This window comes from Simochromis diagramma, unplaced genomic scaffold (genome assembly GCF_900408965.1).
Source record: "Simochromis diagramma unplaced genomic scaffold, fSimDia1.1 OVJJ01000302.1, whole genome shotgun sequence".
Classification (NCBI taxonomy): domain Eukaryota; kingdom Metazoa; phylum Chordata; class Actinopteri; order Cichliformes; family Cichlidae; genus Simochromis; species Simochromis diagramma.
This window is the reverse complement of record NW_024386792.1, coordinates 12,169,687-12,197,685: the sequence shown is the minus strand read 5'-3', so window position 1 is coordinate 12,197,685 and position 27,999 is coordinate 12,169,687. Positions and strand designations below refer to the sequence as shown.

The following is a 27,999-nucleotide window of genomic DNA, read 5'->3' as shown; positions in this document are numbered from 1 at the left end:
GCTTCTGAATGTGGACGATGTGTCTTCTCATTTTGTAATGCAGTTCTGCTTGTGTTGAGTGATGTAAACAACCAATCGATCTACACTCTTCAAACGTCAAAACTGATAATTAGATTTTTTTATGACACAGCAATGGTGAGTGTTCCCACCTTCTGCTCTTTGTAACTTAACGCAATCTTTCTGTTTTCATATTTTGGCCATGATTTTGGAGTCCATCTTCGCAATAGCGATTGACCGCAAAATAAAGCTACCGGAAATGTACATCCGGTCTTAAAACAGGAAGTTACCAGAGTGGAAAATTTTTGAAAACTTAACTGGCTAATGAATTTTTCAAATTAATGGCTCCAGAGGGACAAACATGTAAACTCAGCACCAGCATCCACTTTTGAAAGAATGTTTCAAATATTTGTTGCACTGCTCCTGATGGATTTGACCAGTTCCAATTTAGACTGAACAAATATTTTTTATACACATTCAAGTCCAATTCTAGATCTTTGATCTTTGACAATCTTTCTGCCGTTTGTGTTAGAGCTTGTTAGAAATCTCTTCATAAATAGCTTTCTTGGATGTTTTCATGATCCAAATTCTTCATGCTGTTGCCCTGTGTGTGACATAAAGACAGACTATATATCTGTATTGTAGCTCGAATATAAATGTTTTTAGATTCATGAGCTTTACCAAGTTTAACCACTGGATTAGTTTTAAAGCTCAAGAAAAAAATTGGATACAATTAGGTTTCTATGTGTGATCAGCGACGTATTAATCAATTACTCACCCATAGGCTCCATTGCTGATCAGTTTTATGGTCTGAAAGTCTTCCTCAGTTGGGGGCTTGATGGCTCTCCCTTTTCCCTGATGAAATCCCCAGAGTTTTACAATTATAATTCAAAGTTAAAAACAAAACAAAACAGGTAATTTGTTTCCTGTGTCTGTGCATGCGTGTTTCCTCGTCACCTCTGCTGAGTCATCGGTCTCTGGAGTGTGCGGACCCTCACTGTCGTAGCTGTCAAAGCCCACGATTTCTGTTGGGACACGTGTTAGTTAACAGACAAACCTGAAGTGACAATAAAAAGCGACACTAGGCCCCCCACACCGCTGTGAGCAGTTAGAAAAACTGCAGCTCTCAACCGCTACAGACCAAATCCCACAAAGTAAAATATGAGAATTAAAACAGCTTCTTTCTATTAATTTTTCTTCTCTCTTTCAGATTTCCCTCCTCTTCACTTTGTTCTTACTCCCCTCATGAACAGTGGCAGAGGAGTGGCAGCTAATTTCCAGTGTTCTTGCATTTTTTGTATGTGACAGCTGCTTGAATACACTGATTACACAACTGTTTTGTTGAAATAATTGAATGATAATTACCTTTTGAAAGCCCCTTTGTGGTTCTAAACTTTATATAAGATAAAAGTCACTGAGCTGGAAACTGTATATTCTGTCAGTGTCTGTTTGACACTGTTTCTGTGTGAGAAACCAAGAAAAGAAATGTGAGTGCGAAAGTGTAAGCAGCTATGTGGGTGTGCATGTGTGCCTATGCATGACAATGTAGGTGCTAAAGAAAGTGCAAGATCAAGATATCAGCAGGCACATTGTTAGAAGAGATTAACTCACAAAGACATAACCAGATACATCTCTCATGAATTCTGAAATAAAAGCACCGTGGCTTATTGTGAAGAGTCATTCTGAGCCATTTAACCCATCAGCTAATGCGAGCTCTTGATGGATTAGACTGGGAGTGGCTGAACAGATGGGAATAGTGAACTGTGAGTTTGGGGGCTGATTTCGAGCCATGATGATGAATGAAAAAGAGAACTGCAGCCGCACCACCAGACAGCAAATGATCCAAGCAGCTCAGACTCTTCATCTCAATATATCCTCATCATGGACGTAAAGAAAAGCTGATCAATATCTCAAAGTGGCACTTTTTAAAGCTTCATACTGCCACCACCCAAAATAGAGATGAAACATTTTTTCTGTGGATTTCTCTCACATGCTTGCAGATAGGATGAGAGGAAAAGACACAAGTGAGAAGCCACGTTAGCTAAATGAAATGCACTTTTGCAACGACTACTGCTGCCAAATCTTACTAACATACTAAAGCAAAAACATCAAGCTGTTAAAGTGTGTCACTATTTCCTACTGTATCAGTTTAATACTAAGATTATGTGAAGTCACTGAACTGGAGAGTTATAGCACAAAACTCCCACCAAAATCTTACATTATTTATGCTAACTTGCTAAATTAACAGGCATAGCATGCTAATCTGTACAGTCAGTTGTATTGGTGGCTCAGTTTCCCCCCTTGAACAGTACCAGGCTAGCTCTTTCCAGCAGCATTCGGCTTTTATAGAGAAGTAGGTTAATCAAATCCGGACTCAGACACAAGTGGTATTGATCTACTTATCCAGCTCTGGGAGTGAAAGTAAACAACTGAAACCAGCAAACATCTGTTGGAAAACATTCTTGCAAATTAAAAACTTTACACTTCCATTTGTTTTCATATTTTCTATTATATATACACCTCTGGAATAAAACCTGAAACCTATTATTCCCATTTCTTACCCTCCAGTGGATCCCTGGTCAGTCCCAACTGACTGATAATATATCGAGGGATGTCTGCCTTCATCAGTTGTCCCTCCTTGGCGTGGTCCTCTGCTGCTTCGAGTAAGTGATAAAACTCTTCTGGGTTGAACTCCTATAATTCCAACAACAAACAAGGAGGGGTCAAGAAAAGCTACAAAACACTCGTACTGTACATGCATCTTAAGTTAACATGATCTCACATACAAAGACCACTGCTGAAGTGGTGACGTGTGCAACACAAGACAACTGAAATCATCACAGCCTCTCTGAACATGTGGAAAAATATGAATTATGTTTGCAATCATCAAAATCTGTGAAATATTTCCAGCAATTTGTTGAATCTGTGATGTGAAAAATTAAAGCAGTCCTGAAGGCAAAAGGACACCCAATGTGGCACTAGCAAGGTGTACCTTAAAAACTGGCCAGTGATTATATATTTCATGAAAGGTCACATAATTTTGAGAATCACCAGACTAAACACTCAAAAATCTACATTTAATTCAGATTCAACTGATAAACCCAACAAATATTTACACTGTGAAAGCTATAAGTTAAATTATTACCTCGTATTATTTCTACTTCTATAGTTTCTATTTCAATTAAAATCACGAACCAATATCCTTCTTTATATACTTTAAAATATCCAAACTGTAGTGTGTTGATAAAACACAATAACAAAGTGAGTGTCAGATTACGTTTTTCCAGTTCAACAGCCGGCTACTGAACCACAACGTTCTAGTGTGGAGTCACAAAAGGATGTGATAACAGCTAACACTAGTCGAGCATAAAGAAAACGATGTTATGTTGTGCCATGTGACATAAACAGTAAGTAATTCTAAGAGTACATCCAACTTATAATCATAAAACTAGATTTTAGTTCAACCTGCAGCAATTTCATGACCGAACACTGTTACAGGGCTGTCAAACAAACACAATCAGTGTTAATACACTTCCAAACTTTAAATTGCTTTCTCTGAAAATGTTCATTTTTTCCTATGATACAGCCTTTTGTGGTGTCTTATGGGATTCGGTCTCATTGCTGTTGGTGGAGTAACGTTTTGATTAGAAAGCCTGGGGCAGCCAGGATCATTTCTTTCCATGCTCTCTCTCATATCTGCTCCCTTCGACTAGAGGAAAAAAAAAAAAAAGGAGTACGGAGATGGGGAATTAACCTGGCTCTCTGATAGTTTGCGCTGCTGGAGGATAATATTCCTTCAGCTAACAGCCTTCTGACTGTGTGACATTTTCACCAAATCAGACCTTGTGACTGACTTGAATGCTAAATGAACTCTCTGGACATGGACAACATTTCATCTGTGTGCGCCTTCTCCTCTCTAACCCACGGGCCGTGAAGATCTAAAGTCCCCTCCACATCCTGCCTGACCCTATCGACCTTTTCTGACGGTCGCCTTGGCAACAGAAAGATGAGCCGGGAGGGGTTGGGAGGAGGGACCACACCATCAATCAGGGAGCTGATATTCAGGTGTGTCCTGTGGATGCAGAGAGGCTTGTTATTACTAAATAAGTTTTGTTGAATTAATGAATCAGCATGTCAAGGACACAGCTCCGTCTTGGATTGGATTTGATGTTCTGTTGTGAAAACGGACAAGTTGAGGAGGTGGGAAGAACGAGAGTGAAAAATATCCTAAAGCAATAATCATGCAATTTGCAGCAACAGAGGATGACTGATGTGCTGAATGACACAGCTTGAACAAAACCATGACCTCCATGTATAATACAGTGTGTTTCAACATTCATACACTCCCATGTGTTAAGAATGCTGTAGGTAAAGCAACGTTTACGGGAAGCAAGAGAATGGATTGTAGCAGCTACTTCCAAATGCAAGCAAAGGCATGTCAAGAGAAGACAGGTGTGAAACAAATAATGGTACATCTTCTGGCTTGGTTTAAAAAAATATCACAAATTCATGGCAATCTGGCTACTGGTATGTCTAAAATTTCAAATTTTTACATGTAATTAACAGGGGGAAAATATGACATGCTACTAAATCACATCGTGATGAAGTTATTTGTACTCTGATGGTCAATGTCAGTATTTCTTTTAAAAACGTGTTAGCTAGCTACATTTGACTGCTCCCTTATCACAAGGGTCACCACAGCTTGTAGCTGCGTATGTTTGATTTGGCAGTTTTATGGCAAATGAAGCTCCTGATACACAGTATTTTATGCTGATGTTAATGACAGACGAGGTTTGGACCTCTGCAGTTATTTAAGCAGCAGAGCATTTGTGACTTTTCACACTATGGACCTCAGCACTTTAACTTTATGTAGTCAGACATTTCATGGCAGAGTGGCTGTTGTTCCTGAAGGCTTGATTTTATACACCTGTGGCAATAGGGGTTGAACTACCTGAATTCAAAGATTAAGAGGTGTTGTGCATTGCCTTTCTTGTCTTTTATAATCGTGCTTATTTCATCTCCATGTTCCACTGGATTGGGCCTGTATCTCATTACCAACTGGTGATAAATGTGTTATGTGTGCGCTGAAGTTATGACAGAATAAAAACAAATCAAGCAGAGTTGGTTTGAGATTCAAATATGCAAGATTCAACACAGGAAATGCAGGGAATTTAAAGGCTCAAATGACTTCTGAATTCTCTAAAATCTGGGACAGAGGTGTTTGCCATGTTTGATGGAATTGTATGCAGATTTTCTTTTTTAGGTGTAAAAAAAAATCTTACTTCTTTAAAAATGTCAGGGTTAACGGGGAAAAAGGCAGTAGCAATGGGATACCCCAGGGGATGGTCTGAGATCAGTTGGTTTGAGGTCTGTTGCTATTTGGCAATAACTTACCACAGACATCTTCTCTGGCTTAGTAGCCAAAATGTTGGCCTCCTAATGCTGTGTAGAGACACCGGAATTGCTGTAGTTTTATCTGTATAATTTGGACCTTTATCCTGTTCTTTTTTCACAGTTTTATTCCACCACAGTTTTATTGCTGCAAACACTACTTGTTTATACTTGTAAGTTGCAAAAGTGAAACACATGAAGAAGACATCCTGTCTTGTCTTTCTCTGTTAATAACATACGGGTAAAACAGATGCAACATAAAAGATTAAACAAAACTTGAACCTTTCCTGACTGGAGTGGCAGCATAGCTTCCTGCAGTGACACACTTATGTTTCATCAGTTCAGAATGAACGAACAGTCGACACTCTGCCCTACTTTTAGATTCTGTAGTACCAGTTCAGCATATTCGACCCTCCGTTTCCATGTGGGAGGACGGGAGTGTCTTTGAGCAGCTCAATGGGGGTAGAAAATGCCTCCAGAAACAAAGAAAGTCGGGATTCTCGATGTGTTTGAAAGTTTAGCCACAATCAGATAAGCAGGGCAGAACTCACCAAGCACTCCAGCAGCCTGGCAGGACGAGATATGATGATGAAGAGCTTTTTGACAAGCTCGATGACGAAGGTGAGCTCCGAGCTCTCCGAGCGCTTGTAGGCCTGATGAAGAAAGACAGAAATTTGGAGAGACAGGGTCAGTTAGTGAGGTTTGGAAGCACATCACATCAGATTCCTGCTACACAACTCACGTCGTGCAGCATCTTCTCCAGATTCTCCTGCAGTTCACAGAAGTAAACGCTGGTAATGACGCCCTCGCGTGATTTGGTCAGGCAGTCTCTGGCTAGCTCGGTTATCTGGTGGTGGATGAAGCTGAGAACCCCGTCAGCCAGTGGCAGAACACTCTCTGGGGAGTAGTTCTGGATGAAGTCTGCCAACCTCTCTTCCATCTGAGCTGTGGCCTGATTAGAGACACAACAGTGGTTAATAGTCAGTGAGTGTAAGATAATACGATCACCTGTCTTTATCTCAATATACGGTGCTCAGCCAGCTCCACACATTCTATATAAATGTGCTACTTTAGACACGACACTCATTGTTTTCTGAACAAGCCTTTGTGGAAGGGCCTTGATGTTTTTTTGCACTTCACTGTTCATTCCCCTGCAGAAAAAAAAAGATTTTTTAGGATGTTTCTTTCTCGGGCTGCAGAAACTCAGCTCAGCTAAGGCACCTCAACGAAAGTGATGTGTGAAGTGATGTAACACAACGTGATGCGCCCTGTGTTCGGTCCTTGTTCATTTGGTTGCTATTGCACCTCTTTTGACTGTGTTATTCTTTTTAGTATTTCCATCATATTCATAAAACTCAAACCTCAGGAGGAGACCGACAACCACATTAGACTTTGCAAACTTGTGTGTATAAAGGCTTATCTTGATTTGTTGTCACTTTTTCAACCTTCATATTGAGTGCATTTTTGTGCTTCCAATCTGTATGTATTTCAGCTTGCTATAATTATGCCACAGTAAAGTGCTACTTTAGAGAATTAATGTGCCTTTTCTGCCTATTTTATTTTCAGAAATTACCAGTACTCATATATGGTGAAGCAAACAATTATCTGGAAGGATGCTACTATTATTTTCTAATAAGTAAAGACACTTAAGCTCATTTAATGGTCATTATAATTAATTCAGCTGTAGGGCTGGGCCATATCATACCGTTCACGGTAATACCGGTGTAATGTTGGGCAACGATAAGAAAATGAAATATCGCGATAGAATATGAGTAAAACGCGCATGCGCAGTGCCTTTGTTTTCATACGCAGATGGCGGAAAAATCATGGCGGCGACGGAGAATGAGAAGGGCGAAAGCGGATCGTTGAATGAAACGGATGAACCAGAATTGGTTTATAAAAATGCTGCAACTTCAGTGGTGTGGAACTGGTTTAGCTTTCGTCCCTCAGATACACAACAAAGCACTATTTTTGGTAGAGCATGCTAGCGGGCCGTCGTTATTACCGTGTTTTTTGGAAAATACGGCATTTTTCTGAAAATCGACAGCACCCCTTAAAATCCCGTGTGCCTTATGTATGAATTCTGGTTGTGTTTACTGACCTCGAAACAATTTTATGTGGCACACGGCGCTCGAAAATCTGTCAAATGTTTTAGTACGACTTTGCTAAATTTTTAGATAACTTTAATAAAAAAAACAGCTGCTTGTTTAGGTGAAAATACATTGATGTTTTTTTTTTTTTTGCAAGTTGTGGAGTTGTAAAGTATTTTGTCTAGTGTCAATTATATTGTGAGTTATATCGTTATCGCAAATTTTCAAATGTATATCGTGATAAATATTTTTGGTCATATTGCCCTGCTCTATTCAGCTGACAGGTTAACTCGCCCAAATATAAACAGATAGTTTCTTGGGAAGAGCAGGGAGAGATCTAGAGGTTTCATTAACTGGAACCTCTCCTCAGTGCTTGAGTTTTATACAGTTGTTGCAAGTCTTGTTCAAGTATGCAAATGATAACTACTCCTACAGTAACATTAAAAAAAAATACAGCAATATTAAACCTGCATTCACCAACTTGGGATTTGTGAGTGGGACGACTCGTGCTGCTTCACAATGCATCACTGTGAATGAGCCGGATTATGATTTGTGTGTGTACGTGTGTGTGTGTGTGTAGGCAGGTGTTTGAGGACACCTGCAATGTGAAAGATTTCCTTGCACACACTTCACTGTTCATCAAAATGGTTGGCTCCCAGAGACACTGAGTCATGTTTACACGTCTCAGAGTCATTAAAACACATCTAATTGACTTTTTAATTATGATCTGCTAAAGGACTTGGATGACCTTTTAACAGCTTACCATGAACCATGTAATAACTAAAGAGTGATGAGCATTGTTTAAAGTTCCAAGCACACAGATACCTGCTTGTTGTAAGAGAAGTGTGCATTAGGGAATCTGTGGCAGCAGAAAACCCTGAAAGTGGAATCCAGTACTAACTGAAAATGAGTAGAAATGGGCACAGAGTGCGCACTACACTTTGAAATAATTAAATGTTAAATTCTAGTTTTGAAATGGTTTAAAATAGGGTGTGTGTCATTCATTTTGAAGCATTTTTAAACACAGCCATGAACCTCAAACTGGTCCTGGTCAGTAGTCACTGGTCTGCTGGTTGGTGTAGCAGCAAGTAGTTTAATTGGTGTATATGCCATCCATGTTTTGGTCTCTGCAGTCCATCAGGAGTGTGTAAAAGAGGGATGGCAAGCTTCACCATGTCACCAAAGTGTGCTCAGGGAGAAAGCTTGCAGTGTCCATTCATCTCCCTGCCTATAAATTCTATATATTCATACTCAAAATCTGTTTAAAGCAACACCAGGTTAACAAGACCTTAACTCAGTTATTTGTTGCCTCTGGAACTAGAACTTAACATTTTACCTTTGAATTATTTTAACATCATCACAGTAAATAAGTGCAGCTTTTATCACTGTCTGAAATTCCAGGGAGCTGCTTTGCTGCTTTTTTTGTTTTACTTCTTGTTTTGTTTACATGTTCAGCCCCTCCAGCACTTTTAGATCATCAGCTGCTTACTTAAAACAACAGATTCTTGCAAATAGTGACTCACTTTGGATAAAAGAAATATAACAAATATTTTAAATGTAGCTGAGAGATGTCTGTTGCCAGTATGCATATTGTGTATGTGTGTGCGCGCATGTGTGTGTGTATTTTGAGGTGTGCGTGGAGGTACAGTTTACACTTGCGTATTTGTTGTGCGAGCCTGACCTTGGGGAAGCGCTCCTTGTAGACATGGTTCATCATCACTATTTCATTGTCATAGCAGGATGGTGAGCGCCCCGGGCTGAAAACAGACAAACAGAGAGCAGGAGTGTAATATACAGCACCGACTGAGCAGAACAGAGTGAGAGGAGGCAGCCCAAAGAGAAGCAATTCTGTATTTTTCACCTGAACGGAGAAAATATTCACCGCGCTCCCTCATGTCTGTCCTGTTGGTATATAACGCTAATAAACTGATCAGAAATTCAGTACGCCACGTTTCTATTATGGACGCAGTCCCTTCCTACATCTCCTCCATCCTGACCGTGGCAAAGATGTCACAAGCACGTAAACATGAAAGTTCAGCATATCCTTTCACAAGATGTAAGCAAAACCAACATATGGCAGCAAAAGTCTACTTTGTTGATTTTATTTCTCAGGAACTGAGCTGATCTACACATCTGTAAAGAAAAAGGAACTGATAAAAAGTCCTTTATGGGAAAACACATTATAATTGAACATATACACAATAAGGAAAGTCTGCGAGCTGATTTTATCTAGGCCAGGAACTGCTGAGGAGCTTAATATGAAAACTGAATACTGATGAGTAGTGATGTGTCGGATGTAGTTAGGACATGTTGCATCCAGAGGGGAGGCTATAATAGGTGTGGTTGCAGGGAGTGTACACCAGAGGCTTCAGCTATTAAAGAAGCTGCTGCACCCTGGAGATGCTCAACACACTGGAGGCTGGACTCGCTACTGATATAATAACAGTGGTGGAAAATACCCTAACCCTAAGTACAGAGACATCAGTGGTGTGCTACAGTTTGAGGCACTTGTACTTCTACTTCACTGCTTTTCAGAGGAAAATATAAAAACGTCCTCAACCATTTATCCTTAACTGTTAGTTTATTGTTCTAAACTGTTTATTATACTTAGGGACCAGTTTAAACTGTTTATGTACGTTCTTAGCAAACTGCCCATGACAGCTGACATCTTAAAGATAATTACTGGTTATTTTTTGTTGCACTGGTGGAAACAGTAGACAGATTATTCACTTAAGTAGAAGTACAGCTAGTACTTGCATTCTGAAGATTTAGGTAGAAATATTAATTTAATTTCTTTTAGGTCAAAGTGAAAACTAGTGCTACCCCTCAGCCTCCTATTAGACACATGGTATCAGTTTGAAGCTCCTAGGTTGCCTCTTTCTTGAGTTATCGCATTCACAAACGTAGGTGTCCACGTGGCTCGCCGCCCCGGCAGCTTAACGACAAAAAAAGTACAAAGTAACTCTTCGAGGGGTATTTCTATCCGCTAGTTTTGTGAAAAGCTAACTGATCAATATCTTTGTTTTTGTTTGTTGTGTGTCATGAAGCTGCTAATGGTACTTTTTTCTGTCACAGGTCCGTCTTTGCTCTCTTCCCCGCATCTCATCTCTGCGTCTTTTACGCCAGTCAGAAGCAATAAGCACTGATGCTGGATCCACCAACAGGATTGTCTTTCATGTTCCCTCTATTTAGGTTCAAATGGGTTTAATGTGTGAAAGGCAAAATATTCTCCTAAAATGTGTTAAAACTAGAACCTAGAGTGGTAACAGTAAAGTAGATACTGTTACTAAAAGTAAAGAAACATGTCATGTAAAGTGCAGGTACCTGAAAACTCAAGTAACATATTTGTACTTTGTTACTTTCCACCTCTGTCGACTGTGTCCTGCGTACTACTGCAAACCTATCGCTATACCATGATAAAGGGACATTTTACAGTGTTGCATTGGTGCCGGTACAGCAAGGACTTAAGTACTGTTTATTAAGGTAGACACATCTTCAAAACAGAGCATGATGTGTTTGATGAAAAGGCCTAACAAACCTAATGTCCCCTCTCTGTAAATGCGAGCTGCACCAAATAAAGCACTGGCACATTCACAAAAGGCGACTCATCTGAATTAATGACTGAGAGCACTCCACACCTCTTAATAACAGAAAGAAGTTGGTCCTGCACAGTAACTGAATAAATATCGCTTTTATCATCTTTAATGGCTGCTAAATGTCCTTTGATAACAGCTTGCCATGTTGAATTTCGGCTAGTTTTGTTATGTCTTACACAGAATACTCAAACATTTACAAATAAAGCTTTGATGTTGACATCTTTATTCTCCAGTGTTACACAGGAGGGATGGGATCCTTTACTTAAACAGTCTTTTGCCCATTACCTGTCACGCTCTCACCTGAGGCTTCGGGAGCGAGGACGGACGTGCGGCGAGCGGCGCCCGCCGTCGTCATCTGTGATGCTCTCTGTGCTGCCAAAGTGCTTGGACAGGAAGTGCAGCTCATCCATGGTTGGCTGGAAGGGCAGCTGGTGCAGACGCTCCTGGGATGAGCTGGATGACTGGAGAGACATGAGAGACATGAAAAGGAGGCAAGGTTAAAAAGTGAACTGTCCGTCGTTTGATTTTTTTTAAGCCTCTGTAAGAGCTGCAAGATCAATAGTTTAAAAATAGACATCCAGTGATGAAAAAGAACATCAAAAACAAAGAGATGAGAAGAGAAGAGAAGAGAGGAGAAGAGAAGAACAAGGTGTACTATAATGTGAGTGGGTGTAACAAAGAACTGAAACGAAGAAGAAACCAAGTTAAAAGAACAAGGAGAGAGGTGGCGAAACAAGCAAAATATCCAGAAGGAGTTGGTGTAGGAGTGCAAAACAGAGTAACGCAGACTGAAAAACAGAGCAAAAAGACTGCAGGGAATCAAAAAATCACCCCGAGTAAAAGTTGACTGCTGGTTAAGCATCTCATGCCTCTGGGCGATTAATGGCAGCGCTGCCTGGTTTTAAACAAAAGACTTTTCTATAGCACCGAAGGAAAAAAACAGCCTGGATCAATGGGAGCCTTAATGAACACATCTCCCAATGGGACATAATGGTTGGCTTTGGCCACACAATGATTTCTGCTATAAAAATCCATTAGAAACTCCTTTTCAGGTCCTACTCTCGCGCAGGCTGAAGAAAAGTATAGAAATTGCAATGCTGAGAGTGCAACATGATCAATTAAGAAGTTCCCCAAAGACAGAGCAAGATTGAAGAATGAGGGGAAATGCCACTGAACACGATGGATGTCATGAATAAATAAAAGTTTATATGATTTGGTTTTGCTACTTCATTTGGAGCATTTCTCCAACTTGTCAGTCTTTCTTCACTTCTGCTTGCTTACTACTAAAGAAAAACAAATATGATAAATATCTCCAACATTTAGTTTTGTTATTATGGTGGCACAGCTGAACCACTGGTCATTCAACCTTAATGCTTCTGACCTTTAATGGCTTTGAGGCTAAACAGAAAGCGAAATTAGTCTCTGCATGTTTTTCCTGAAAGATATTTTGAAGAATATGCAGATTCATTTCAGGTGCATCGGGCTTATAAATGGAGTGAGAAAGATTTGCCGCTGAGAATAGCCCGAGGAGGAAATTTTTGAAGATCATAAAAAATGCTTGGCTTTAACAGCTTTATAGGAGAATATAAAGTCAGTCCCAGAATGGAATATTTACTGGAAGCGTTGTCTCTATATAAAATGATTCTTTTTCACTGCATTTACTGAAAATCTCAAAAAAGTGAATAGCAGCAGATCCTTCCAAAGAGTTGAAAAGTGTGGCTTAAAGATTCAGATTCATGATAAAATGTGTTATAAAGTCACTACTGGTTTAGGGCACGAACATAATAAATTACAAAATAGTCTCAGCAACATATAGGTTGTATGCTTAGAACCAAATGCACACAGCACTTATAATGGTACAAAAGTACCAGGTTGTATGAGCGGAATGCATTTGCCATTGGATTGTGTATTGACACTGCTGCACTTATAAGCTATGAAACTTTTAATTTTAAATGAGAATGTCTCACCATTTGAACAAAAAATTGGAATTATTTTCTTTAATCCATCCATCCATCCATCCGTTCATCCATCTTCTAAAGCTCATCTGGGTTGCGGGGGCAGCAGTCTAAGCAAAGATGCCCAAGCCCCCCTCTTAATGATTACCTCCGTCAGCTCTTCTGGAGAAAAACAAGGGTGGTTTTCTCCAGAACTCCAGCTGGAGAGATGTAAACTCTTTAGTTTGTCCCGCATGTGCATCAGGGTCTTCCTCCCTGGAGGACCTCTCCGAAACACCTCACCTCGGAGGTGATTAAGAGCTAGATGTCCAAACAAATTCAACTGACTCCTTTCAATGTACTCCTATCTCTAACAAAGAACCAAGACAGAAATGTAAAGTATAATCCGACATATGGCAAAACATAGTTTCTTCCCACTACAAAGGTTTTCAGTGAAATATTCAACATGTTATTTTTAAAAGACCAAAGTGCTTTTTCAGCTCATGACTGCACTATCAACTATAAACAAGTTAAAGGTAGAAATAAAAATATAAAAAAATAATAATAAATCTGAGCATTGGGAGTAATATGACAAGCCTGTACCTGCCCTGGTGTAAAATTGCTGTTTTGCTGTGTGAGGCAGGATCTAAGCAGAAATGAGGAATCTATTGTTTGTGTCATCTGTAAGGCTTAAACCGTTACATATCCACTGTCTGTAGACATTTCCAACTGTTTCTGTAGCTTTTCTCTAAAATATGTCATTTCTACCTATAGGTATACACACACATACACCTTGTACTCTGATCTGCTCTGTTCAGTATACAGTGGCTCTGCTGTAGCTAATCAAGCAAGTAATGGAGAACAAGGAGAGCACTGAAAACTGATTGATGGGGCGGAAGGCAGGGTAGGAGGAGTGATGGAGGTGGAGAAGATTATGGAGACACAGAGCAACCACCTTCAATCTCAGTAAAAACAGATCAATGCGTTATCTACAGTGTGTGCGTGTCTCTGCATGTGGAGCTGTGAGGAGAAGCCGGGAGGCAGTCAATGAAAGAAATGATGTGCGAAAGAGAAGAGAGGCTGAGGGAACGATTGCGTTCAGGACGGCACAGAAATGTACAGGGAGTGGATTATGAGTCAACGCATCCACCTGAGCATCAAACACATTAAAGTCCATTTCTCAAATGGAGTCTTTACCAAATGGGCCTTGGCAGTGTTCAATTCTCCGGGTAGTCTCTTATGCCGCAAACATCTTGCACTCAAGAAGAAAGCGAACATTGTTTTTGGCTCTCTGTTTGCTTCAAATTGAGTTTCATTTCCACCTACACTCTCTTTTATTTGTCTCTGTTGTCCCTCTTTATCATCTCTCTCTGTCTCTGCGAAGAAATGATGGATGGAGAAATACATACTGGAACAGACATGAATACAGACTGGTTACATTTCAATTATCTCTGCTCCACTTTTTCCAGAGAGGCCAAGTCATCAGTTTCAGATAAATCAGGTCGAACATATCTTAGCAACTGATTACTTATTTTTAGTTCTGGTTTACACATGATGCATGTTCTTGCCACTGAAAAGCTTCTTAACAGTCATCTGGGACTGACAAGAGGAATTACAAAGTCAAAGACTGCGGAGTTGTGCGTGTTTGTGTATGCATGGCATTTAGCCGCGACTGTGGCCTGTAATTGTTTCAAAGCCAAACGGAACAAACGTAGCACATGCAACTTTAGAATATGAATTCAGCAGCGCCAGAGCTGATTTTGTGCATGTAAATATATGCAAATGAATTCTTTGAGTGAAATCCATATTCATGCACAGGCTATAAAATGCACCTCATCTATTTAGCAATGGAAGAAAAATCGAAAGTAAAGTTCTGGTGCAGTTTCATGACTTAGGCAGCAAATCAGCCAAAGGAAAAAAAAACAAAACAAAATACACATTTCACATTTTCTTGTTGTCATTATTCACGATTCTCTGCTAAAACTACGTAGTATCTGGTCACACTTCTCTGTTTTGCACTTTCGAAAGGGAGCGCGGGGGGAATGTCTACTAAAAAATACGATGATCACAGAGGCTCAACAATTTACTTCAGAAGGTTTATATGAAGCTCACTGCACCTACACTGTGCAGCATAGTTTGATAGACACATGTTTTGTCTGACAAGGACACATTTAGTCAGCAGCAGTGGCTGTGCAGTTAATGATACACAACAGATGGAGGAAAGTTGTCGCCAAGGAAGCCACATCTGTTGTATGGTCAATTATGCTGGTAACCTCTTATACACCTGCTTTCATTTATTCTCCTTCTTTAATATTTGTATAGGAATAAGTGTCCTTAAGCATTCAAGTACTTAAATACTCAAGGACTAACCAACTACTCAGCAACTAATGGTCCACTCGCTGTATCATCTGAGCTCCAGCTGCCACATATGGTGGCGGAAGCCTTTGTTGATAATGAAGGACAAATAAACTGCTCTTACATAGTGATTTTCAACCTTTGCACAGCACATTTCTTTACAATTTGCCTCTCATTCACTCATTTAGACGCACATTTACAGAAATGGTGGCTGAGATGGCAATGCAAGACACCTGCCCAGCATCATTAACTGGAGCGACCTCTCGATCGATTTGTCTATATATAGTATGGATCATCTGTCCAGGCTGAATGCCCATCTGCTCAGTGATTGTAAATATCTTCATGCAGGCAATAATCAAGTAGAAATATGTCAATCAAATGATGACTAGACATTTATCGCCCTCTGATAGCTAATAGTGGTGATTCTGACTTGAGCCCTCAAGGCCTGTAGGTTATTTTCCACCAAAGAAAACACCCTCTGATTTAGTGGTGCCGGAATGAACAACCTTGGGCTCGACGGATGAGACGCATGGAAGAATTTTGAAATGCGATAAGTCTCCTTATCTTTACCCACAGCCAGAGTAAGATTTGAAAAGCTGCGGCAAGTAGGAACAATTTCATTTCCACCTTACGGAAAGTGTAAATTAGAGAGTCAGCCTTCTAGCAACAAAATCTTTACAACAATGAGTCAGTGACACTGATGTTTTTGAAGATCAACTCTGACAAATCGGATTAAGCATAAATGAAATGGGACAAATGCTATATCCGTTTTTTGTTCCATTAATCTGTATTTGCCTTTCAGGTAGCAAGGAATGTAGCAACGCACCAACAAGGTCAGGAAAAACAGACGGGATGTAAAGAATAAACAATGAAAATATGATGAAATCAGCCTTGCACATGTTTTATGACAAAGGAAATGCATTAAATACATTAACCAGACAAAAAAATTCCAGCAATGATCACATTAAACTGCAGGAATGATAATCAAAGAGTTCGATCTTCTGCTGAAACCTACCGTTGAGCTGGGTGTGTTGGTGCCATATCCTGAGGAAGGCAAAGAAGCCAAAGACCATCTGCGACCATCGGCCCTGAGAAAAGAAATGAAAAACAAAAGTGAAAAACAGGAAAGCATATGTTAGACACAAAGGGAACCAAAAACTGTTTTTCTCTACAACTTTTAACAGCCAAAATTCGAAATGTCAGTTTCTATTTTTGTTCCTCCAAACAGGACAATTGGCTGTTATACCGGAGCAATTCTGCCACCTTCACTGCCTTTCAATCTATCCAATTACACTTTCACTCCTTTCATCCCTCTCTTCCCTGAGGCCTCCTCCGGCTGTCCCGGAGTCTGACACTTCCCCTGAGTGAGTGATGAGGGGGGACTCGTTTGGGCAAAGTCCAGGCACTTCGCCTGATTCATGTCGGCCTGTTGTCACGCCTCAGTCACACAGACCCAGGACAAAGCTGCAGCTCCATTTTACACGTGTGTGTGCGACTGAGTGGGTGTGTTCCCTGAAGGATTTCACTGTGTGTTTGTGTGCATGTGTCTCAGAATAATTCTAACAGCAGTCAAGCTCCAATATTTTGCACAAAAGAACTGATGCCAACCTTCGAGAAGAGGCAAAGGAGAAGTGGGCAGGTCCGCTTGGTGAGAAGTTGCGCGGGCTGTCCAACGGACTGCTTCCTAATAAGATACATATGGAGAAAAAACAGTTAAAAAAAAACAGACGCTCTGGGTTACCGGGCAGGGTAATAAACTAAAATACATTCTGTTTGTGGTTGTTTTACATTAAAAGTCAGTTGGTTTTGTTCACTTCCTAGAATATTCAGAATAACTGTGTCAAAAGCTTTAGGAAATGTGCATCTCATTTCTAATCCCTCTGCTTATAAACATATGGATCCATGTTTGCATGAGCGGGTTCTTGGATGTTTTTCTGCTCCTGCATGCAGATGCAATGAGACAGCCATGGGGATATTTTACAGCTTTCTACTGATCAACCTGACAGGTTACACAGCCAATGCAAGCAAGCTGCAGACTGCAGACTGCATGCAAATGCAGAAAGAGTCAACAGAAAAAATATAATGACAATCCTTTGGCTGGTGTAAAAACAGTGAATGTAAATTTTGTTTTATTTTCAAACTTTGCACCTCATATAATTTTTCTTTTTTTCTTTTTATTTCAAATTTTCAACAATGCCCATTTTTGACAATTTATTTTGGCTTTCATAGCAGATAATTGAGATGCTAAGAAACAAGCAGCGGGACAGACTGATATGATGTTCAGGAAAGGCAGCTGGAATCAAACTGGGAATGTGGTAAAACATATACATCGGGCATACTGACCTATGTGTCCGGGCAGTGGTGAGTGCGGTCGTGGCAGGGTGGGGGAGGTACTGGTCAGGATGAGGCTTTTCCGGTTACTGGTTCTGCAACTACAAACGTAAACAAGAACAAAGAGCATCTCAGTATTTGTCTTCATTAGATCAATTAACAGCTGACAGCCCAAACGACTCAGGGAGCCCCAGGTTAATGAATACACTCGCCGAGCTTGGCCGTGTGCTTACATGACAGCCCAAATAACTCTATAGCCTGCAGTTAAATATTTGTGTGCACAAGTGTGCATGCTGTTTATCTTGAGTACAGTATGTCATTCTGTGTGTGCATGTGCCAGAACATAATAGAGGATTTTATTGACATCTGCAGGTCCACAGGGGAGTGCGACAAAGCAAGACAGATTTTAATTTCCTCAAGGTCCAGCTGCATGATGGCTGCCGCTGTGAAATATAAAGGCTAGATTGATGGAGGGCAGGAGCGAAGACAGGGAGGAAAAGAAGGAACGGGGAGGGCAGGTATAGACCATAATGAAGGAACGAAGTTATTGAACCATAAGGACTACACATGCTGCTGCCACTAGAGGTGCCACTGTGCAGTTTGACGGAGAGTGCACAAGGGTCATTGTTTTATGTAACAGCTCATAAAGAGGGAAGGGGAATTTTCAGGTGCTCTTTTCCTGTAAGGATTGCTCGCAGGGCTTTAATGTCTCTGTGTGTGAGTCACATTAGTGCCCGTCAGAGCAGATTTTAGAAAGCAGCACCGAATCTGACAAACAACACAAGTTTGCTTCTTATTGCATCAGCTAGCATGCTGCTCTACATCTGTGCAGAAAGTAAAAAACAATCACAGCATTTACACCCAGGAGTAAAGAAAAAAAAAAACAAACAAACATGGTCACACAACACACAAACCCTGTATCTATAATCTACATCCCAGTCTTAGAGTTCCTCCCTACCTCCCTCATCTCTATCCTTTTTTTAAATGCAAATCTTCAGCGCTTGTTTCTAGCAGTCTGAGAAGTCTAACTGGCAGGATTTCATTGGTGGCAGTGCGCCTCTGTGGGTGCCAGCTGAGGGAGAGCTTGTACTCAGTGTTGCAGAACAGAAGACAAGCACATTGAAATATTTAAGGGGAATGCATTAGCTTTGGACAGAGGGCTAGAAGTGGCTTAACACCATACTTTGCTTCAACTCTCTTAAAACAAGAACAGAGGAAGGGGGAAGGGTAGCAGAGGAAGGAATAAAAAAAAAGGCACAGAAGACTCGAGTGCACATTTCCTTGAACCTGTTTGAAACTCACTTTCATTTCCCTTCCTCTTTTTTCCTAGAGGTATGAAAAATCCACATTCTCACTGCTGCTCTTTCTCAAAAAGCTGAATCGCTCGAGCGTACACCACTAAATCTTCACTTCAGAACACGTTCTCAGCTTTTGATTCATGATTCATCGTATCTACAGGAGAAACACTCTATCAGTGACTCGTTAAATGGGAGTGATTCACTTTCAGGTCTAGTACCTAATGTTGCAAACCACATATTACTGGGAAGGAGCATTAATTCTACCTGCCTCCTTTTTGCGACTTTCCTCCTATTCTCTATTATCCCCAGTCACAACAAATGGTGTCACCATATTCTGATATCTCCATTCATGCCCGGATCCATATTGCTTTCTCCTTCTCCCAAATTAACTCTCTAAATGATGAATAATTGAAATGTGTGACGTCAGGAAAAGTCATTCTCTCCCCTAACTCCCCTTTAAGGCAATACAAGGTTGACTAAACTATTAAAAACAGAATGAAAACCCTACAAAGGCAAAGCCATCTAATCTTCCTGTGGAGCTGAGAGCCTCTTTGCATTACAACATTATCTTAAATGAAATGCTTCAAAAGGGTATCTTGCCCTAAGCATTTGTACTGTAGCAAAGGTTAAATAGGAGCTCTGCTCTTTATTCTATACTCCAACTGCCAGTCGCACCAGTAAAGGTCACCGTAAGAGCCCTGCTACTTCAATTCTGTTAAAACTAAGTGGAGCACATATGACAGACACAGCGGGGGAAAGGGGGGGCGGGTCGTAAAACCATCCTACCGTGGTGGTTGTATATTCCACTGGTTTTTTTTTGAGATCTCTTTCAGTGTACCTTTCTAACATTTACCAAGAAGTCCTGTTTTTAACAAAACCAGCATGAACACACATTTACAAAAGCTTTTACCAAACTGAAACCATCGACCTAGCTCAGTGCCTTGCAACCTACTGCAACCTGGTTTGTTTGGGTTACTGTTGTTAGACAGACTTACATACAGAGGCCAAATCAGTCACACATCAAAAGAAAGCCTCATAAAGTGCTTTAGTGCTCCTCGGCATAAAGAACCGCTTTCTAGCATCAAACTTGATGCAGCATAATTAGGAATTTGAGTACATAACAGTAAAGACTATACAAAAAATGAAATAACACAAATTAAATAGCATTGCAATATTGTATATTACATTGCATTGTTCTAATATATATAACATTGCATAATATATTTTCCTTTTTTGTTTACAGTTCATAAAAATATTGGTTTTTTTTATAATTATGTGTGCACACACGATTTCCAGCTTTCCTGTGCTTGTATTTTAAGTTTAAACAACATATGAATGAAAATACTGGCAGTCACCAGCGCTGCCGCACAGCCTCCTGCTAGATGAATCTATGGCATAAATGTGAAAATTGGAAAGGGGAAATCTTTCTTGATTTATTTTGTTCACAAGATTTTCAGAAAACTTGACCTCTAATCTCGACCCTGAGGTCGAGGTCACAGAGGTCACCATATATTGATCATCAACAGCTGTATAGCAGCATTTGTAAATTTTTCCTCAGCTTACGTGTTTATGTTCTCTTAACAAAACGTCTGTTTCTGTTTGTTGGATGTCTACTCTATTGCCTCTCTGGCCACTTTATCAGTTTGTTGCAACGAGCTTAGCTTCTGTCTTGCTAGCTTGCACTGCGCTCAGTGGATCTGCGCTCGACAGTGCAGCCTAGGCGGAGTAGTCGAACGCAGATCCACTGAGCTCTCAACACAGACAGCATCGTCAGAAGAAAAGTTGATAAAATAAATAAAAAATTTTGTATTGTTCGATACATATGCGTACCGAACCGAAAGCACTGTATCGAACGGTTCAATATCGATATGAGTATCGTTGCACCCCTACTGATAATTTGTTGTGATCCAGACTCAAGAAAGTGCTGGAAACATTCCTCGGACATTTCGGGCCATAGTGACATGATACTACTCAGATGCTGCAGATGTGTTGGCCTTAAATTTTTGATGTATTGTTTAAACGCTGTTCATTATACCACCAGAGCAACCTGAGCCGTTGATTCCAGCTAGGATGGTTTTACAGCAGATTCTGACCGTTTCATCTAAATGTTGCAGCACAAATTGCAACTCATCAGATCAAGCAACATTTTTCTAATCTTCTATTGTCCAATTTTGTTGTGCATGTGTAATAGCGGTTTCAGATTCCCATTATTAGAGGTGGGTGTGGTCTTCTGCTGCTGCGGCCCACTTACTTTACTGCATGTTTTGTGTTCAGAGATGCACTTCTGCATGCCTTAGTTGTAACAACTGGTTATTTGAGTAAGAGCTGTCTTTTTATCAGCTCAAAGCATTTCGGCAATTCTCCTTTAACCTCTGGCATCAACAAAGCCATGTGATTGGCTGATTATTTATCTGCCCTAATGTGTGTTTGAACAGGTATATCTGTGGTTCCTTTTTTACTAAAACTACAATTTTAAGAGGAAATGGTAATGTGATGAGGTAAGACATGAAACAGTATTAAAACTGAAACAGTCAAAACACAGAAAAAAATCAGTCCTCGTGGATAATTAGCCGATGAACCAAAAACATTACAGTTTGCTCATTGCTGTATCTGGTGCACATTTCTGTCTCTTATTGTCTATATGTGTTAGAATGAATATGTTTGTATTTTGGACTGTTACTTTGATAAAACTTCATGTGGTTCACTTGATATTTTAAAGTCAAATTATAAATTCACCAATCAATTCCTATTAGCTGCAGCCCCAGTTATTATGTGTGACATCGTGGGGAGTGAATCGGTACAAAAAGGCTCACTAATGTAGCTATAGTTGCTCTGTTTTATGGGTATGCACACTCTATAAAAACTGTGTATTTACACCATTGTCCCTTCTCTAAGTGAGTACCAATAAGATCATTTAAGAAAGCTCATTAACTGTAAAATCCAATCATGTTCACCCTATATCCCTTCCTGATAATTAGTAGCAGTCAGTGAGGAATATAGGCGCCATAGGCAGCTGTTGGGGCTTCTGACTAACACGCCGTGGATACACTTCACTGGGAAAGCAAAGGAGATAAGAGAACTGGGAAAGCTGGTGTGTGTGGTAATGTGACTTTAAATCACTCCGTCACGGTTATAGCCGTGCAGCCTGAGCTCATCTTCTTTCAGTCTGGTTAAGAAGATGTTAGTATGTGTGTGTGTTTGTGTGTCTCTGTGTGTATGTGTGGGAGAAACGTAGACACAGTTAATACGCTGTACACTGCCATCTTTGGATCATAAATCTGCCTCTAGTTTAGTAGTCAAATACAAACAGTTTACAGTTTGTCAGTTTACAGCCAAACAGTCCTGCAATACATCATCTGCCAGCTTCTCTGTTTTCAGGCTGACGGTGATATTTGGGCTCATTCAGTCATCCGTCTCATGCATGCATGAATTTTAAACATAAGAGGCTGAAGCGTCACTAAAAACAAGACTCTTTCCTTTTAAAATATTCAAACCGCTTCAGATCAGATTAGGCCAATCAAGAGAAAATTCTCTCGATCCATACAGAAGAAAGACGAAGAGAAACTGGGGGGGGGGATGTACAATGTTACCATAGCAACAGATTTAGAGTCACACTCATGAGAAGCAAACGGCGTCATCTACAACTGTTTGGTTTTAACCAGAGCGCACAGCAAGAAAAGAGACAGCTTGTATTAAATTAAATAATTAAGGTGAGTACGAGACTGAATCAGCTCTAATCTACAAAAAAATGTGGAAAAAGATTTCACCCGGCAGTGAACCTCAGTACTGAGAACCAGAGTCTGCTCACACAACAGAGCCAATGAGCGTTTGTGTGTTTTTCTCGTGAATGCCAGTTTTTTAATCCATCATAATCCATTGTGTAATCCATCATGCAGACTCAATCTGTGTGTGACAGAGGGCTAGTGGCGAGGCGGGAGGTTAGTGTCAATCAGGTGGCGTGTGATTCACTGGGGTCAGCGGTGCATGCTGCCATTGTGTGGGCCTCTGTGGACGGCGACCAGAGCTGACGAGAAAGCTGCGAGTGTGACGCTACTTTTAATATGGGAGGTAGAAGTAAAGTGTGTCTGCGTGACATTGTCATCTCTGTCAAAGCATAGCACATACATGTTTTTGTTGTTTTTTTGCTTCTAGGTATAGTCTAAAGAAACATCTCGAGCATGAAGAAGAGGTGGACATACTTGTTAAATGTTAAGGCTTTTCTTAACTGCTCAACAAATTATGGCTGGGGAGCTGGCATGTATCCCAGCTATCATATGGGTATCATAGGAAGGGTACACCATCTCAGAGCATTCACTTTCTAAATAAGAGATGTTCTTGATTCCACTGGCCAGCAGGGGGCGACTCCTCTGCTTGCAAAAATAAGTTTGACTATGTAGAAGAAACGATCGAAGTGATCGCAATTCTTACTTCGTTTATAACATCGGTGCCAACTTTTACTACTGACTTTATGGTCTTGATCACAAGTGTGAAGTCTTTGTTAATACAAAGTTCCATTGGTTTTGTAAATGATGGTTTCCTTTAGAGTAAAACAGAAGTTAAAAAGAGTAAGAAATAGGGTGTGGTTCCCTCTGGAGTGAGAAGTTGCTACAATGTGAGCGTGCTGTACTCTTTGACTACAGTCAGAGCCACTGCTAGCTAGCCACATCATCAAAACATGGGAAGAAAGCCAAGCTCAAGAATTCATAACGTGTAGTGTCACTGTGCTACTTCCATCTTTTATATACAGGCAATCATCTTGTAATATTAGCTGATTTTCCTACAAAATCTGCTGTTAATATTAATCAGTGTCAAAGAGCAATTTTAACATGAGATTAATGCTGAGTGCAGATTAAACAGTCAACAAACACGGAGCCCTGAGGTGCAATTTATATGCAATACGCTGGAGACATAGCACACGGCATCCAGGTTTGTGGCAGAAACTATCAAACATCCTCAGCAATGACAAGCTTCTGCTTCATTCACGTCCCCGTCAAGTACTTCTAACTAACAAGAACATGGTAATAAGCCACTTAAGGGAAACTTAACTCAACAGTGTGATTATACAGAAGTTAACTGCAGCACTGCAAACATTGCTGATGTGCGCAAGGTCAAAAAGCCAACAAACTAATTAAACACTAATTGAGGAGAAAATGAACTATGATGAAAACTAAGGTGTGATTTAAATCAGCAGTGTGGCTGGAGAAGCAAATGCATAATTATCAGCAACTCTGGAGCTCACCTTAGCCACGACTTTTCTGTTTCTAGTTAACTGTCACTGGTCACGTCAGCTCTGAACCCACTGAACTCTACCTGCCCAGTACCAGTCAGCAGCTGGATCGAGTTACAGACCAGTCAACGAATACTGTTGGGTGCTGCGCATTTAGAGAACAAAGCTATTAGTAACTACATGTATAAATCAGTCTATTTTTTTAATATATACACTTTTTTTTTTAAATTAAATAGAGATGTAAACATCCTGCTGTTAAAAAAAAAATACCACAAATATACATGTAGACAGCCAACAACCCCTGCCTGTGTCCCAATCTCCCAGTGATGAAACCCAGTGCTGTAAGTGGTTATGATGCTCTGGTCAGCTCGCTGCGAGGGGGTCAAAGGTTAAATCTGTGGTAATGACTCGTGCAGAAGCTTTGACGAGCAATTATCCCCCTACAGGCCTCTGGCTGGCATAGGGCCATTAGTCTCTTACACACAAACACACCATGGAGAAAAACACAGGGTCAGTCCCCATAACACCGACCAAAAATTCAATAAACTGAAAATAAAAATGATGCAAACAATAACACATGGATGTGGGGGATTAAATCTGGGATATTTAACGCAATGCTGGGGCTGATATAGTCTCTCTGACGTATATTGTAAGATTCTCCCCGAAGGCAAATTTGGGTTAATTAAAATCCAGATCTTCATATATGATAATGTAGTATGCCTTAAAGTAAGAACTGGGAGCTGAAAACATAACGGTATTGGAACAACCGTGAAAACCACGAAACCTCAGGAAACACAGGAAGTGATGCAAATGTGGCTGTGAAGAAGCGATTCTTAAGAAAGGGAAATGAGGAGAAAAGCCTCAGGTATCCCAAATTAAACACAACAGTGACTGTCTATAGCACACTGGAGCCTCTGTCATGGTTTAGGGATGTGATGTTGGGGATCTTGTCAGAATTGATGGAATTCAAAAAGAGCTTTGAATGTATTTCGAAAATCTAGAAGAATTATTCCTGAAAACTAAAGAAATTACAAGAAGGTTTGCCTAAGAGGTTCAGCCTCTGAGGTTATCAAACACTGACTTTCAAGCTCATTAAAATGGTACAAACTCTGTTTTGGGGTTATTTTGTACATTTCAATAAAACTCTCCAACTTTGTCCCATTTTGCTAGCAACACATAAAGAACTGAAGGGTGACTCATGAAAGCACTGTACTAGTTTGAGATATGAAACACTTGGGTTTCTTTTCTCATTGATATCATAAAAGATTTCAGCTGTCTGACCACATTATAGTCAGACAGCTGAGCACACTAATTACAACAAATGGTCACTGATAAAAACACAGCAGCTCCGTATTAAATACAATCAATTAAAGGACAGCAGATTCTGAATGAACAGCCTAACAGTGCATGATGAGGGGTTTACCTGTCATAGGCTAACATGTGCATGCAAATAGAAAATCAGTCATGGTCCACCGGCGTACACACAACACCCACACGCACACACACACATGGAATGGAAACACACAAGTTTTTACCTACGTCCATTTCACCATCCATCAGATGGGTGTGAGCAAGCGCCTGTGCATGCTTAATGTGCTTTACCTTGCTGATTATTAACTCTCTCTCTCTCTCTCTCTCTCTCTCTCTGTGTGTGTGTGTGTGTGTGTGTGTGTGTGTGTGTGTGTGTGTGTGTGTGTGTGTGTTGTCTATCAGTCAGTGGTGTCATCTTCAGCTCTAAGTGCTGACTCACAGGGCACACAGGACACAAGACCTTTTCGATGGGTACACCATCGATCCATCCAGTCTCACTTCCTGTCAGGTGACATTCTCTGTCTCTCTGTCTCTTGCCAGGACCTCTTAAAATAGAGTGCATATTTACAACTGTGGGAAAAGGGCTGTACCTTATAAAATGCTGCCCCTTTAAATGTTGCCCCTTTAAGAGGCTGGTCCTTGTTAGTGCATCCTCTGTTCTTACAGGCACATTGTGAAACGATCACTGAGACCTGGATCGATCCCAAACTTGGGAAAGTGTCCAAATCAAGTCATGTGGGCAGATTTTTTGAGCATTGGACATGGAGACTGAGAGAATGAATGAGTGATTCTGACAGGCAGCAGATGAAATAAAACAGGTGATGCAAAAAAAAAAAAAAAAAGACAAAAGCAGAAAAGATAAATGATGATGAAGAAAACAGGAGAGCAACAACAGGACTGTCTGGATGTCAGGAGTTGCTGCAGGGGTTAGTCACATGGCCTTCTTGTTGCTATGCCATGTAGCACAGAGAGACATAAATAGAGGCTTTTGGTGTTATTCCTCATGAGAGACTAACCGAGGGGAAAGCGTGACAAAGCCGGACAAAAAAGTAACACCCATAGCTTCACCATTGTACAAGGCAGAAAAGAAAATTTAAAAAATGACAAATAGAAGAAGAGGATTGAATAAAAGAGGTCACAGGAAAAAATTCAGCATGTCAAAAAAACTATTTTGGAAATTTATGAAAAAGGGACAATGCTCACTTGTTACTAGGAGTTGCTGCCAATTCATTACTTAATATATTGCTGTGTTTTTTTTTAAAACCTAGCTGTTTATGCAGCTGTTGATTGTATGAGAAAGTTGGCTAACAGACAGTGAGGCTGACTGTTTAATTTGGTGACCGGTCTGCTAAAAACCTGTCATTCAGACTGACTTACTGGTTGAACTTGTGACTGACCATGTGGGTAGCCGATAGAGGAGACTGACAGAGTGCATTAACAATGAATAACGAAGGGGTCGTGAACTCTACAAAAGCTTGTGACTCAATTTTTAGCATTTTGTAAATGATTGCAAGTAGTTCCCATGAATGTCTGGCCACAGATTGAGCGTACAGCACCTTTAACATTTGCATGACCACTTTCAATAGGAAGGCGATTGCACAGACTGACTGCAATTACTCTCAGATCAGTTGGTGAAGGTTTGAAAATAAATGACGTCTAATTGATAAATGCAGGCAGATTGTAAACATGCTGCAATCAATCGACATGTCTCTTTGCAAAAAGAGACTTAACTCTGGTGTATGGTCGTATTCCTATATAAAACCATGCCTTTCACCTGTGCTTTTTTTTGTTAGATCACTGTCCTGCAGCAACTATGTCACTATTTTGGTTTGAAATTTAAAAGGATCTTGTTGGACTTGTTGGATGCGAAATTCTGTTTAATGTTTCTATGTATGTAGACAGCAGAGGTCTTTTGATTTTTACCAATTTTTCACTGTTATACATTGTATTATTACAAACAGATTTGACCCTGATCCCACTGATTGGGTTGCACTGTTTGCAGCAATAAAGGTGATACAAAAAAGCTCACAGAGGAGATCGTATCACAACAGGGTAAGAATCACATCTAAGCAGCCAAGTACTCTACAGATGGGTTATTCAACCTGGTATGCATGTAAACCTGGTATCTAGGTTGCATTTTCTTTTTAAAGTTAAACATCTTTTGGGAAATCTGTTCAGATTTCAGATTAATAGCTCAGCTGCAATATCTACAGATCCCCTGATCTCAATCCCAACCCAAATCAGCTGATCTCCACCCCACCTCTTCATCTTTATGTGTCTGACTTAATCAGTGTCATTTCTGTTAACATGGATGCCCTCTCTGTGCTGGGGTCTTGCTGCTGCTCTGCCTTTGGCTTTCCATGGAACGATGGAGAGTTGCCAGCAGAGAGCTACACGCCAAAAATAAGTTACTGTGGATGGAACTAATTTCCTTTTAGCTGTAGTTGTTCTGGACTGTTTTAATTCATT

The 27,999-nt window shown here is 40.3% G+C and overlaps 1 protein-coding gene across 4 annotated transcripts in view; it reads right to left on the bottom strand.

Annotated features, from left to right (window-relative positions):
* The window catches only part of LOC120729097 (microtubule-associated serine/threonine-protein kinase 1-like), a 77,539-nt gene that overhangs the window by 21,282 nt on the left and 28,258 nt on the right, over nt 1-27,999 (bottom strand). For all 4 annotated transcript variants that reach the window (XM_040024539.1, XM_040024537.1, XM_040024540.1 and 1 more), the window contains exons 3-12: nt 17,707-17,795; nt 16,972-17,047; nt 16,379-16,451; nt 11,375-11,535; nt 9,160-9,235; nt 6,131-6,340; nt 5,940-6,041; nt 2,559-2,691; nt 955-1,022; nt 776-852 (exon numbers count right to left, since the gene is read on the bottom strand). In XM_040024539.1, coding sequence (XP_039880473.1) covers nt 776-852; nt 955-1,022; nt 2,559-2,691; nt 5,940-6,041; nt 6,131-6,340; nt 9,160-9,235; nt 11,375-11,535; nt 16,379-16,451; nt 16,972-17,047; nt 17,707-17,795 — 1,065 coding nt within the window. The remainder of the gene's footprint in view (nt 1-775; nt 853-954; nt 1,023-2,558; nt 2,692-5,939; nt 6,042-6,130; nt 6,341-9,159; nt 9,236-11,374; nt 11,536-16,378; nt 16,452-16,971; nt 17,048-17,706; nt 17,796-27,999) is intronic.